General features: G+C 45.2%; 1 protein-coding gene across 2 annotated transcripts in view; it reads right to left on the reverse strand.

Moving 5' to 3' along the window:
- The window catches only part of LOC110521448 (single-stranded DNA-binding protein 3), a 125,629-nt gene that overhangs the window by 66,755 nt on the left and 43,432 nt on the right, over positions 1-15,442 (reverse strand). For both annotated transcript variants that reach the window (XM_036969341.2, XM_036969342.2), the window contains exon 4: positions 12,555-12,639. In XM_036969341.2, the coding sequence (XP_036825236.1) occupies positions 12,555-12,639 (85 nt within the window). The remainder of the gene's footprint in view (positions 1-12,554; positions 12,640-15,442) is intronic.

Genomic DNA, 15,442 nt, shown 5'->3' on the forward strand with positions numbered 1-15,442 from the left:
AGGGCAGGAATTAGGTTGAAATAGTGACGGCAACTTCCTCTGGAGGGGTCCTTTAATGTTTCTAGGTAGGAAGTGATAGTCCCCTATAGCATTCTATAAAAATGCCACTTTGGAAAATCCCCTCAAAGTAAAGCTGTGTGTGAGTATAGTAGGGGGCACCTACAGACCGACACCAGGGGGTGCCTTTTATGTTGAAATGAGCCACGTCAAGTGACCCCAACAACAGTTTTCTGAACGTCAATTTCAAATCGGAGTGATGGAAACACACTACAGCACATGGAGATGTGCAGGGCTGCTTGTCGTGTGGAGTGGATAAGGGCTGGTGTGTTGAGGGGTTCTCACCCCCTGCTAGGTTGCACGCACACACACACACACACACACACACAGGTTAGGGATTGATGGGTTCAGGAAAGGACTCTTCAGCTCGGGAAGTCCATTCTGGGTCAGTCACAGTCCACGGACACTGGCCTCGGCATGGGCACCGTCAGCACGTGCTCAGAGGGCCTCCACCTCATCCCCACACTCTCCACACAACGCCTCACAGCAGTCAAGAGACACAGACCACTTTTTTCTTTTCATATTGTATATATTTCTACCAGAAAGCATATAATCAAACCATTCCACGACTGAACATACTCAAACACACAGGCTGACACACACCGACACAGGTCAGTAAAGCAGTGACAGGCAGGCATTATTGGGCAATACAGGGCAGATACCTCTAGGCAGAGGGATAAGGAGGGGGTGAGGGGTGAGGAGGGATAAGGAGGTGTGCATACAGCACACACGTTCCAGTTTGGAGAGGGAGTGTGTGTCTGCGTCCGGGCTGCATGAGGCCGTTTCTGACGGAAGCCATTACAACAAATAATTGAATGCCAAATGAAGACAAATGGTATGATTGCACTGCGAGCACAGCAGTCAATCCCCCATCTTGGCGGTTCCCATTCAAACGCATTGATCAGCTTTAGAGCCTAAGTTGCTGGCCAGGAAACTAAATGGTGGCGATCAATGCTTTTTAACAGATTATTAACTGTTGACTGGTTCTTCCAGGGTTTAAAATAAAAAGGAATGGAGAGAAATAAGCTAATAAAATAATGAAATGAAAACAAATGAAATTGGAATCTGTTCCTGTGGATCACTGATGATGAATGGGATAGGAAAACACACTGAGGCAGGACAGAGTGTGTGCGCTCCTGTGGTTCCCTCTGTGCCTGTTTTTCCCCAAATTCTGCAGGTTTACAAATACAAAATTGGATTAGAAGCTAGGCTCTGTCCTTGAGTCAGCATCGACACACTGCATGTGGAGCGAGAGAAGAAGTGTGCCGGTTCGATACTGTTTAAAGACTCTTACTAACCACAGTTTAGCTGATGTAGATAGGAGTCCAATAAAAATAATGAAACACCGTGCCAACACAGCCTTCTACCCCTGGGATCTCATACCAACATATACTGTACTAACATACAGCCTCAGTGGCTGTGGATCATATCAACTCCTCATCATGGGAGCGTTGCTTAGAAAGGTTGTAGCACAAAGAACAGAGAGAAGGGGGAGAAAAGAGGCTGCTGAGAAATGAGGGGGGTGGAAGTGTGTGTGTGTGTGTGTGTGTGTGTGTGTGTGTGTGTGTGTGTGTGTGTGTGTGTGTGTGTGTGTGTGTGTGTGTGTGTGTGTGTGTGTGTGTGTACAGAAGGGGGGTTAACACCCTCCACCGATCCCAAAGCGCTGTAGTGTTTTACATACACAGCACAGTGTTACCATAGTGACTAGGCCCAGTTCTGGGGCCTGACCCATGAGGCAGTGCCTGCCTCTGTACATGTACTGTATGTTACTGTGATCTGAGCCTGTATACTAGTCAGTACACTTGGAGACTCGCAAATATCTAAAAATACAAATAGGCAATGTAAGGGTTCTATGTGGAACGCATGAATGTCTTCAGATTCAATTGAGAGATTTGGTGCAAACATGTTTACTACGATTCAACTACAATGCATATATATACACATATGTTGTTTTGATTCCCCCCCCCCCATTTTTGCATGCAATATGTACATTTATTAATGCCAACTTTTTAGGAGAAATAATATATGTGAATATAAATTGTATTGAGCATTCAAGCATCAGTAAGAGTCTGTTTGCATGTGCATATAGGAATGTGGATTTGCAGGAGTTTGCATGTAAGTGTGCACCTACTGGTATTTAAAAGCTGTGTGTGTGTGTGTGTGTGTGTGTGTGTGTGTGTGTGTGTGTGTGTGTGTGTGTGTGTGTGTGTGTGTGTGTGTGTGTGTGTGTTTGCCGTTTCTCAGTTCAGCAGAACCTCATTAATTCAGAAATTGAAATCATTTCTGCATGGAGTGCACAGGAGATGAGAGCTATGGCGAGGAGGAGTGCACGAGAGAGAGAGAGAGAGAGAGAGAGAGAGAGAGAGAGAAAGACAGAGAGACAGCGAGAGAGACAGCGAGTGAGAGAGCGAGAGAGAGAGTGAGAGCGCGAGAGAGAGAGCGCGAGAGAGAGAGTGAGAGCGAGAGAGAGAGCGCGAGAGAGAGCGCGAGAGAGAGCGCGAGAGAGAGAGAGCGAGAGAGAGCGAGAGCGAGAGAGAGAGCGAGAGAGAGAAAGAAAAGTCTTAACATTCATGGCATTGAGATGTTCAGTATATTATCATAAGGAGTGTAAAGTTGGTTATTTGGGTAGCAGTCTATGCTCTAGATCTTGACAATTATTTTACAGTTGCCAATGTTAATTGGTTGATAGAAGGTAGAGTAATCAATCTAGATTTTGGTATAATACTTCAGTATAATATAAAAGTATAAAAACACATACTGTATAGAGATTTAGTCCATGAAGTGCAGAGTATAAGACATATTACAAATTCATATGAAAATACATTGTAAAACATAACACTAAATTATTCTGGTATTGAGAGGTCAGAAATATGAACAACCAACCTCAAGAGTGTTAGGTTTGAAAGATGTTCACCTCTCAATACACATGTAGTACATCATCATAGGTATAACTGTGGCCATGAAAATACATCATCACCTTTGTCATTGAAATGTACACGTGAATATTATATTGTTACTTCATTAGTGTACCAGTCAGTCAGTTAACAGACACACATTAACACTGCTAATAAACTTACTGTACATCCACTACTATTGATTAGACTAAATGAGGAATAAAGTCAAGGCAATATTCAATACCATGGAAACAGTGGATATGGGACCAGACGGTAACCTATACTAATACCTAACCTATATATTATTTTTGAATATGTGATGTTGTGAAGTCAACATGTGCATAAATAAACAAATCATGAAATAACTGGCTAGTAGTATAAATAAATAAAGAGCCATCTCCCTGTCGGAGGGGAGATCCATGCTGAGCCTTTTAGAGCAGCCTCCTCCCGCCCCCAGACAATATGGAGCAGACAGTAATCTGGCCATGCACTGAGGGGATTAGAGCCTCCACAGCACAGCACAGCACAGAAGCCCCCAAACAAGGTCAGGCTAGTCCCAACGTAGCACAGAGCCTCCGCAGCAAGGCACATACTGTACAGCACAGCACCTCAGCCCCTAAACCAGGTCAGACCAGCCTCTCTCGGTCCGGACTAATCCAGTCCAGTAAGTACAGCCTAGATCAACACAGCAGCCACCAAAACCAGGTCAGCCCAGTGTGTGGCAAAGGCCAGCATAGATCAGCCCAGATGGGTCAAAACCAGCTTAGTCTATAGCATGCAAGAATGCCATGTCCTACTATGTAACGACTGCATCTTATATATAAATAAGACCTGAGGGGGTGTGGTGTCTTGCCAATATACCACAGCTAAGGATTGTTCTTATGCACGACGCAACGCGGATTGCTTGGATACAGCCCTTAGCCGTGGCATATTGACCATACATCATACCAGTGGTATACGTTCTGCTATACCACAGCTGTCAGCCAATCAGCATTCAGGGCTTGAACCACACAGTTTATAAAGAACATTATCTGATCTAAAGCTTTCACTCAGCAACTTAACTACAAAGGTTGGAAGCTCATTCAATGTACCGTCGAGGACATGGCAAAGTTAAAGCAATGTGTGATTTAAAATGTAGGATTCCGGTCCTCTCAGAATTAAAAGAACTAAGATTAACAATGGGACAGCTCTGCTCTGACCCCTGGATAACCCCTGGCCTGCCTGACAAACACAACACAACAGCAGCAAAAGCCACATAAAAAAACACAAACTGGGACTGATTGCACAGGATGACATGACTCTTTACACAGTGCAACAGTGCTATGTATCATCCCAGATACCCTAGACCCACTCCAATTCGCATACCGCCCCAACAGGGTAGGCAACAACACGACTCCACAGAGTCCAGTTGGTGGTGGTAATGTACCTTAAAGTTGGATGCCAACTGCCATATAAAGTCCAAAGAAGAAGAAGCCTGAAGTAGTAGAGATTACTAGAAACAAACTCGGTTTACCATTTTATCTGTAGATTCATTGTCAGAGTAGAGGACCTTGTGCATTTCAGGTAAAATAACAACACAACATTTATATCCCAGGACAAATTAGCTATCAACAGCAAGCTAGCTAGCTAAATTGTCTTAAATGTTTGCTTTTCGACCTGTCCCTAAATTAATTGAATTGGTTAAGAGTTTGTTTTGATATTTCAATGTGTATGTCCTGATAGCGTCTGGTGTGGGTGGACAAAATGAACATGCGTGCGCGAGTGGCCGGTTTGGTCAACATGTTATGACACAGTGGTTGACTTGACAGGGAAAAGTACCATGCTGGGGCAGTGGTCTAACTCTGCGTGCGTGCGTGCGCGCGTGCGTGTGCGTGCGTGTCCTACCAGTCTTACATTAGCCCAGCCTGATTCTATGTGATCTGCTGTCTGGGGGGAGAGGAGTGCTGGGCACCCATGGCAGAGACCCAGAGAGAGACCCTCAGTGCTGTCAGATGTGTCACCTTCTCATCTCCTACACCTCTGTCCGAGGTCCAGGCTAACGACAAGTTAACTACAGGCCATAGGAAGGGATTTCATTTGCCCCTCCCATTCCTCCAAACGTGTAAATATTGGACTATAAATTGTGCCCTTCTGTACTATACTTATGCTAACACATTTACTCTATTCTACTAAACCATTTACTTCATGTTCCTATATTTCTTATTTCTTATTGTTGTTGCATTGTCAAGAAGGAACCTGCAAGTCAGCATTTCATTGGACGGTGTATACCATGTGTCTCCTGTACATACGACTAATAAAACACATGGCCGTGTCACACCACACAGATGAAGATGCACTGTTATGTTGATAATGAGTACTGCTTCTTACTGACCACGGGGAGAGAGCTGGATTAAATCAATTCAATAAAAATACGTTGTTGCATGTTTTTGTGCAATTTTGGCTGATTCGGCATGAATTGGAGCCAAAGCTCCCGAAAAGGCACTTGCTTGCTCACACACCCACTCTTGAGAGTACACACACACACACAGGGCCCAGTAGCTCCCACATGGTGTGTGTGTGTCTTCGTGGGGATGAGGTGCTGATAGAAGCTCTACCCCGGCGCACATGCTTCCCTTTACTGCTATCCTGGGCATATTTACAGACAGTGACTTTAATGCACAGTAATGACTATTTTTATACCATGTACTTCCTCGGCCTTTTACTGAGAGTCAGTAAAACAGCTCCCCACTGACCTAGTGATTACCTTGTTGGCTGCCAAAGTACCTGGCTCCCCACGCCGGCCTCCCCCTGGCTCCCTCCTTTACCTACTGGAGAGACGCCTCGCCAACACCCCCAGGTTCTCCTCAAGGCCCTGTGGATGTGTGTGCGGAGCTGTGAGGGATGAGGTACTCACTTTTCATCCTGATTCTTTGCATTCTTTCCATCATATTGGCAAAACGCTTCAACAAGGAACATTTTGTTTTCTAAATATAGACAAACCTAACCAAAAGCACCTTCATTATCCACTATAACATTTAAATGTTATTATAGCAACAAAGTCATATCCAGACAGAGGCTTGAATTCAATCTCTCTGTGTTTACTCTGCCTATTCAAAATATGGGGATTACGTCTGCATTTAGAGAATTTAAATTGCAAATAAGACTAATTGTTTTTGTCTTTAATCCTAGCAGGGAGGGCGTCAGTGTAATGTGAAGTTGCACCTCTCAGCCATTCATTCTCAGGAGGAGTGGGTTTGTGTCGCTACTTAATACGCATGGTATACAACTGACACACACACAGATATTAAAAGAGGCAAGTTTATTTTTTATGAGTTGGGGTGCCCAGCTGGTAATTGAGACTGTTACATTGGTAGGCCTTGGGTGGCACAGCTAGGGAGCACTACAGCAACATAGCAGACCCACAGAATGGCAGCAGCACTGCCAGCCCTGCCAACTACACGGCTGCCCACTGACCCCTCTCTCTCGCTGTCAGTGTCTGGGAGTGAGAGTGAGTGAGGAGATTGTTTGTTCATGATTCTCTGCTCAACAGAATATAGTTCAAACAGGAAAAAAAAGCATATGATGTCAATCAAGGAGAGGAAGTGTAGAAGGGGTCAGAATGGGAAAAAGCAAAGATAATATCAAAGATGCTTGTTAGTTCAATCATTAAAATAGGCAAAAAACCACTACTCTGTTAACACTTCATATACCTAGATACTCCCCTGCTCATCTTTTTAAAGTTGTCATACACCTAGCTGGATTGTGATGTGTACTCTTGGACCATAAAACGCAATCAAACTTGTGTTATATTAACTGAAGCAGTAGCTCAAACATGAGTAGATTCAATTGGGGATTTGTGTGTGAGAAAAAAAGCCTTCCCTCTACAACTCCCAACAGCAATAACAAACGTATGTTTGAAGATCCATTTCATTCCCGTGGAATTAACTGACAATCCATAGAACCATCAGGGTTTGCTCTCTAATGAGGGATGGCATCGCCACTGTGTTTCTTCCTAGCCTCGCAGGTGTTGGAGTGACTACATGGCACGACCAGGTTGACCATGGGCATTCTACACAAGAGCTGGTGTGGACACTCATTGCCATCTCAAAGAGGTTGCCCTTTCTTCCTGTCTCCCCCCTCAGCAAGAGGGGTAAGTGTACCGTAATAACAACAGGTTGCCCTCTATCCCATATCCCCCCCAGCAAGAGGGGTAAGTGCACCGTAATAACAACAGGTTGCCCTCTATCCCATATCCCCCCCAGCAAGAGGGGTAAGTGTACCGTAATAACAACAGGTTGCCCTCTATCCCATATCCCCCCCCAGCAAGAGGGGTAAGTGCACCGTAATAACAACAGGTTGCCCTCTATCCCATATCCCCCCCAGCAAGAGGGGTAAGTGCACCATAATAACAACAGGTTGCCCTCTCTTCCCGTCTCCCTCCTCAGCGAGAGGGGTAAGTGCACCGTAATAACAACAGGTTGCCCTCTCTTCCCGTCTCCCTCCTCAGCGAGAGGGGTAAGTGCACCGTAATAACAACAGGTTGCCCTCTATCCCATATCCCTCCTCAGCGAGAGGGGTAAGTGCACCGTAATAACAACAGGTTGCCCTCTCTTCCCGTCTCCCTCCTCAGCAAGAGGGGTAAGTGCACCACAATAACAACAGGTTGCCCTCTCTTCCCGTCTCCCTCCTCAGCGAGAGGGGTAAGTGCACTGTAATAACAACAGGTTGCCCTCTCTTCCCGTCTCCCTCCTCAGCAAGAGGGGTAAGTGCACCACAATAACAACAGGTTGCCCTCTCTTCCCGTCTCCCTCCTCAGCGAGAGGGGTAAGTGCACCGTAATAACAACAGGTTGCCCTCTCTTCCCGTTTCCCTCCTCAGCGAGAGGGGTAAGTGCACCACAATAACAACAGGTTGCCCTCTCTTCCCGTTTCCCTCCTCAGCGAGAGGGGTAAGTGCACCACAATAACAACAGGTTGCCCTCTCTTCCCGTCTCCCTCCTCAGCGAGAGGGGTAAGTGCACCGTAATAACAACAGGTTGCCCTCTATCCCATATCCCCCCTCAGCGTGAGGGTGGCCTGTGTCAGAACTTTGCCTACAGAAAGGTTAGGCTTCCCAAAAACAGACGCAGCAGCATTATTTGTGTAATCCCAGAACTACTGTCGACCATATGCCTCGGGGGCACAGATTTCAACCGTTTGTTCTGAGGTTCAGCTAGGAAACGTCTACACAGAGATACATACAGAGACATGAGAAGTGGACTGGCCCTTTCATTCCAAGCAGAGAGAAGAGAGGATGGGAGACAACAGTAAACACAAAGCAGAAAGAAAGCCCCACTCATTCACAGGTGTCAGCCCACAGCCAAGAGACAAACTGTTTGAAAGCTAGGGAAAACAGAGGACAGGAAGAGGAGGAGAAGAGTAGCACAGAGAGCGAGCGAGCGCTACGAGAGAGAGTGAGAGAGAGAGAGAGAGAGCATGCTATTACAGTGTGTACATATCACCGTAATGCAGGGGGATATGTATGAATAAGATCTCTCTCCTCCATGTCGTCATCCCACTTCTCTCCTTTCCCCGAGCGAGACAGATTACCCAATCAATCTCCTCAGAGAGAGAGAGGGAGACGAGATGGAGAGGAATAAGGAGGGGACAGAGACGAGGAATGGGGGGGGTAGCAGAGTGAGAAAGACTGTGCTCTACACCTAAGAGAAATTGAGGCAAGAGAAAGGCGTAGGATGAGAGATTTTTTTTTCAAGGACAGAAGGTGAGAGGGAGGGAATAGAGGCAAAGAGAATGGTTTTAAAGTGAGCACCTGTTGTGGATGAGAGAAAAGGGTGGCCTCTCAATGGTTGTTGTTTACAGAGAAGCCCCCCAGCCACCTGTTTCAGTCCTGCTGGACACTCAAGTCTGTTACAGCTTGGCTACATCTCAAATGACACACTATTCCCTATCAAGTGCACTTTTGACTGAACCATAAAAAGGGGAAAGAAAAGTGTAATCTCAGACACATCCCCGTCATTTGCCTGCCCTGACACCCAGCAAACCCCTACATTATACCATCATGGACTGTATATAAGTGTTATCACACTTAGGTATTCAAGTCAGCGCAGGTGTCAAAGTGACATTTTACAATAGAAAACCCTGTCACACAGACCAACATAATGAATGTCATTACTGCCTGATGCAACAGGACCTGTTTTGAGGCACACAGTAGACAGAGGAGAGTTCTGGAGTTCTTTGTGTGGCTGAGGAGTTCTGGTCACTGCTCACAACTCAACGGCCCAGCGACAAGCCAAATCAACGCTTAAAATGAAATCTTCAGAGAGTTCAGGGCTCAATGATAAGCAGTTGCTATTTTTCAGAATGTATTGATAATTATCAGAAACTAAAAAATTGCCTTTATTATCTTCCTTTACTTGTTCATTGAAAGGTTCCCCACCTCCATTGACAGGAGAGTCTCCCTCATAGTGGTCTGAATGATCAGTCAATCCACAAATCATATAGACAAGCACGGAGCTTTATGCAGAGAGGAGCACTAAGGCATTGCTTTTTCAATGACGCACTACTGTCACTAAATCAGTGACACTCCGGAGGCGCTGATGTCACAGTAGCAAGAACCGCAGATGTGTGGGGTCATGACCTCTAGCTTGTGCAAAGAACAAAGTCTGTAACGATGGGGGCCTCCCAGCATGCGTTTCTGACTTTCTTCATCATTTATGCCTCTATCCCTCTCATCACTCAGTCTGAATTACCAAAAGACGTCTCATTATTTCAATAAAACATTTACTCCACAAACCACTCCTCTTTTGAGGAACATCCGCATTCAAGTAGGAATGACATAGGAGTGTGGATTTTCTCTCAGTAAGTAAACATGAGTGAACACAGTTTCAACAATTAGGAAGAAAGGAAAATATAACTTAAACAAATCTACTAAGGCTGTGTTTCACTTCCATGTTCAGTATAACATTGTGGTGTGTTTAGGGTGTGTGTGTGTAGGTTTGTACCACATTGGTTCTCCCATCCAGGGGTGCAGAGTCCTCTAGTTCCGGGAGCCCAGCCAGAGTCACAATCCCACCAAAATCCAGGGATTAGCCATGAACCATCCCTCAGATTTTAGGATTAGCACATTATATTCCATTATCTTCTCCAAACTGGAGGGCCTACAAAGTCTTCCACCCTGGGTCATGGTGGATTCCTTCTAACCCAGCCAGGGCCACCATCATGTCTGTGGACAACAGCCCCACTCCTCAACAATACCCTGACACTGAACCAGTCAGTCAGAGATGGCACCTAAATGTGTGGACCCATACATATCCAGTCTAACACCAGAGAGCAGGTCTTCTGTTTCTCCTGTGAGAGTGACTTACTGGAGTCATGTTTTTTCGTGTCCATGTGATCCTGGGAGACACGGCGGGGGATTAGGGCTGTTATCAGCCGGGCCGCGATAGCTACTTGGTCAGGCTGCTGGTCCAGAGGGATCGGAGGGGCTGGAGTTAATCAGACAGAGACAGGCCGCAGAGCAGCGACCCAGGGGATTCACGCCTCCACCCCCACACCCCGGTCCCCCCGCCACAGCCACGTCACAGCCCCAGATAAGGTTCTTCACACAACATTAGCCCTGTGTCTGTCTGTCCATAACGCCAACACACACAGACACGCCGGGTTCACCAGCAACACTGACAGAGTTATGGAAATGAACAGGACTGACGGATGGGGAAGATGACTATAGACAAACTCATTGAAACATTTCATGGTTATGCATTTTCATACAGTCCAACCTTCTCAATAACCTGCTCAATCCATCCAATACAAATATACAGATAAACATCTCGAATTACAACAAACTTGCCGACCACCAACAACAATAATTTACTGTCAAATGATATTGATGACCAGTGATATTGATGTACTCCTTTCACACACACAGAGCCCTCTCAGTCCATCAATCTGGAGGTCGCCGGACGGACGGATACACTCTGACCCTTTAAACTTCAGCCAGGTCAGAGGTCAAGGCAAACTGGACATTAATCCATGAACTAGAACAAAAGAGCAGGACATCTGAGCCCCAGTGACATTCCCCAGAGCCCCACTACGGCCACACTGATTGACCACCCTACCACTGGGTAGGACAGACCCCCTCAGAGGACCTTGGAATGGAGCCCCACATCTGGACAATGGAGCAGAGGGAGGAAGTCTCAAGGACACGTGTGTGTGAATTGTGTGGGTTAGGTGCCAAACGAAGACCATGTTGGATGAGAAACGTTGTGCGCGCGCGCGTCACTAAAAGCTTGCGAGCGGACATTGCTTTATTTATTTGTTCAGTGCCTATGTCACATTTAGATGTATGTAAGTACTCTCTTTTCTAGGACGTCGTAACCACCTGTCCTGCTACCAACCTAGTTAGTTGGTGGTCAGAGTTAGCATGCAGGGCAGCTGACTGTTGAGACACCCAGGTAGCTAGATACCTCGGGAGATAGGCTAGGTGTTGGGAATGATTAGGCATATAGATTAATTGGAGACACTTGTCAGATTTAATTAACCATGGGGTTTAATTAACCATGTAATTAATCTTATGCTGGTGTAATATACACTCAAAACAAATGAGTCTGTTCTGATGAGGTCTGGTCTGTTCATACTTGTCAGACTACATGGGAGTGCGGAACTGCAGAGAATTTAGAAACCGGCTAAATTGAATGTCCAGTGCAGGAATAGAACCATCATGATCCATTTCCAGAGCTCCTTCCCTAACGGCCCAGGTGAATGATAAGCTAGTAGTAATACAGTCTGACCAGCATAACCTATTAGCTGCATAATCCTTACTTTAAATGTATTAAAGGGTATGTATTTAATACCACTATTTAGCATAGCCAAAACACCAGAAAAGGATAATTGTACGCTAAAGTATAGCAGTGACAAAAAAATCTAACGGATTTGACTTGAGTGGGGCAGATGAAGTAAGAGGACTGCAGCTTAACCTTCAATCATTCAGGTCCTGGCACTGAGTTAGAGGTCACAATTAGTGGGCTCATTAACATGGTCATTTGCAGTCCAAGGGCTGTGTCAACAAAGAGCCTCCTTTTGTAAGCCGGCCACTCTGAGGCCCTCCACACATGTTCAAGCAGCACATCAGTGCTAGCGCCAGTGGAAGCTCCAGCTCTTCTACAGATGAGAGGGTCAGGGAGGGCAAGCCCATGACCCCCAGGCCACCCCCAATCGTCCCCCATCCATCGGCCACAGCATTGTACTTAATCCAGGCCAACAGCTCACCCAGCTGCTTTATTTGCTCCGACCTTTATTGAAAACATGAGAAGGCCAATAAAAGCCTTGCAGCAGCCTGACATTTCACCTTCAGCCGACAGTTTAGGTAAAGCTCGAAGGGGTCACAGGGAGGAAGTGAGGGAGGTAGGCCGGACACTGTTTCACTGAGTTTAGGAGGATAGAACCTATTGCAGTAGGAGACGCTACAGAAACCAAACAAAACTACATTCATATTGTGACTAAAACAATCATGTATGCAAATGTATTAAATTGATATTGAGAAACTAACATGGATTAGAGATAGACATTCTATAGCGATGACGATGGCCACCCGTGCCTCTGACACAACACCAGTGACAGGTTGACTCACATAATCGTGGAAAGCCTTGGCCTCGCTGGAATGTTCACATGTCTCCCTCCGGTCTGGAGCAGCGCAGTACAGATCCCAGAATACACTATGGGGAGAAGAGGAGAGAGACAGAGAACATGGTTGGACATAGACATCAGAGTACAGCAAACACGCAGATAGTTTCAGTTTACACAACATTATCAACAGTTGGGGATGGTTCACATGACTGAGTTGGTTGGAGCATGGTGCTAATCCCATCTCTTAACACATTCATGAAAATAGAAATTGCCTCTAAACATTCGAACTGCATACTGAACCCTATTCCAACTAAACTACTGAAAGAGCTGCTTCCTGTGCTTGGTCCTCCTATATTGAACATAATAAACGGCTCTCTATCCACTGGATGTGAACCAAACTCACTAATAGTGGCAGTAATAAAGCCTCTCTTGACAAAGCCAAACCTTGACCCAGAAAATATATATTTTTAAATGAATCGGCCTATATCGAATCTCCCAATCCTCTCAAAAAAATTGAAAAAGCTGTTGCACGGCAACTCACTGCCTTCCTGAAGACAAACAATGTATACGAAACGCTTCAGTCTGGGTTTTAGACCCCATCATAGCACTGAGACTGCACTTGTGAAGGTGGTAAATGACCTTTTAATGGCGTCAGACCAAGGCTCTCCATCTGTTCTCGTGCTCCTAGACCTTAGTATTGCGTTTGACTCCATCGGTCACCACATTCTTTTGGAGAGATTGGAAACCCAAATTGGTCTACACGGACAAGTTCTGGCCTCTTTTAGATCTTATCTGTCAGAAAGATATCAGTTTGTCTCTGTGGATGGTTTGTCCTCTGACAAATCAACTGTAAGTTTCGGTGTTCCTCAAGGTTCCGTTTTAGGACCACTATTGTTTTCAATATATATTTTACCTTGGTGATGTCATTCGGAAACATAAAGTTAACATTCTATGCGGACGATACACAGCTGTACATTTCAATGAAACATGGTGAAGGCCCAAAATTGCCTGGAACCCTGTGTTTCAGACATAACGAAGTGGATGGCGGAAAATGTTTTATTTTTAAACTCGGACAAAACAGAGATGCTAGTTCTTTGTCCCAAGACACAGAGATCTGTTGGATCTGACAATTAATCTTGATGGTTGTACAGTCATCTCAATTAAAACTGTGAAGGACCTCGGCGTTACTCTGGACCCTGATCTCTCTTTTGACTAATATATCAAGACAATTTCAAGGACAGCTTTTTTCCAACTTCGTAACATTGCAAAAATCAGAAAATTTCTGTCCAAAAATTATGCAGAAATGTCCATCCATACTTTTGTCACTTCTAGGTTAGACAACTGCAATGCTCTACTTTCCGGCTACCCTGATAGAGCACAAAATAAACTTTAGGTTAGTGCTAAACACGGCTGCTAGAATCTTGACTAGAAGCAAAACATATTACTCCAGTGCTAGCCTCTCTACACTGGCTTCCTGTTAAGGCTAGGGCTGATTAAGGTTTTACTGCTAACCTACAAAGCATTACATGGGTTTGCTCCTACCTATCTCTCCCATTTGGTCCTGCCGTACATACCTACATGTACGCTACAGTCACAAGACGCAGGCCTACTATTGCCCCTAGAATTTCTAAGCAAACAGCTGGAGGCAGGGCCTATAGAACTCAATTTTTATGGAATGGTCTGCCTATCTATGTGAGAGAAGCAGACTCTGTCTCAACCTTTAAGTCTTTATTTGAGACATCTCTCTCAGCCTTAGGACCATGCCACAGGACTACCCAGCCTGATGACTCCTTGCTGTCACCTGTCCACCTGGTTGTGCTGCTGATCCAGTTTCAGCTGTTCTGCCTGTGGCTATGGAACTCTGACCTGTTCATCGGACGTGCTACCTTGTCCCGGACCTGCTGTTTTCGACTCGCTCTCTCTACCGCACCTGCTGTCTCTATCTCTGAATAATTGGCTATGAAAAGCCAACTGACAACCACTGTGATTATTATTATTTCACCCTGCTTGTCATCTATGAACATCTTGGCCATGAACTGTTATAATCTCCACCCGGCACAGCCAGAAGAGGACTGGCCACCCCTCAGAGCCTGGTTCCTCTTTAGGTTTCTTTCTAGGTTCCTGCCTTTATAGGAAGTTTTTCCTAGCCACCGTGCTTCTACATCTGCAATGCTTGCTGTTTGGGGTTTTAGGCTGCGTTTCTGTACAGCACTTTGCTGATGTAAAAAGGGCTTATAAATACATTTGATTGATTGATTGATTGTGGATTTGATTCCCTCATGGGACACATACTGAATGTATACATGTGTATGTGTGAAACGTAACGCTAAAATACCATCTATCACGAAGTGAAACTTGATCAAGCTGAAGTTATAAAGGGAATGAAAAAATATATATTTTAGTCCACCGCTCGCCTCAGAGCTTCAGCAAAGTGAGGTCATCTAATCGAACCATTTCATGTAGCTATCGTTCTGCTTGGCCAGAGCTGCAGGCTAATGATCTATTAGGCATTATATTTGTTAATTAAGGCAAATCCAGCACTTAAGGGCTGGAAGGGGCACCAAGTTCCAATCCAAATACACTCTTAATTACTTAATTAAGCACCTGTTTAACTGGTCCACATTAAATGGTTCTTTCACCTAAGATATTGATTTAATGGGTAGCACATAAAAGCTGCTGATCTGACTGGGGCTCAAGAGCAATGTTACGCTTTTTCCAATCCATTCAAAGACGAAGATTCCACGATATGCATGCTTTCTGCTGAGGCGGCGAAACCAGACTTCTAACAACGTGTGATACACTGAGCACTTGATATGACTGCAAAATAGAGCAGAAAATATTAGCTGATCACCCATAACAGTGTGTAAGATATTTTGTTACAATTCATATAGA

This window comes from Oncorhynchus mykiss, chromosome 4 (assembly GCF_057628025.1).
Source record: "Oncorhynchus mykiss isolate SJ-2025 chromosome 4, ASM5762802v1, whole genome shotgun sequence".
In the NCBI taxonomy this organism is placed as follows: domain Eukaryota; kingdom Metazoa; phylum Chordata; class Actinopteri; order Salmoniformes; family Salmonidae; genus Oncorhynchus; species Oncorhynchus mykiss.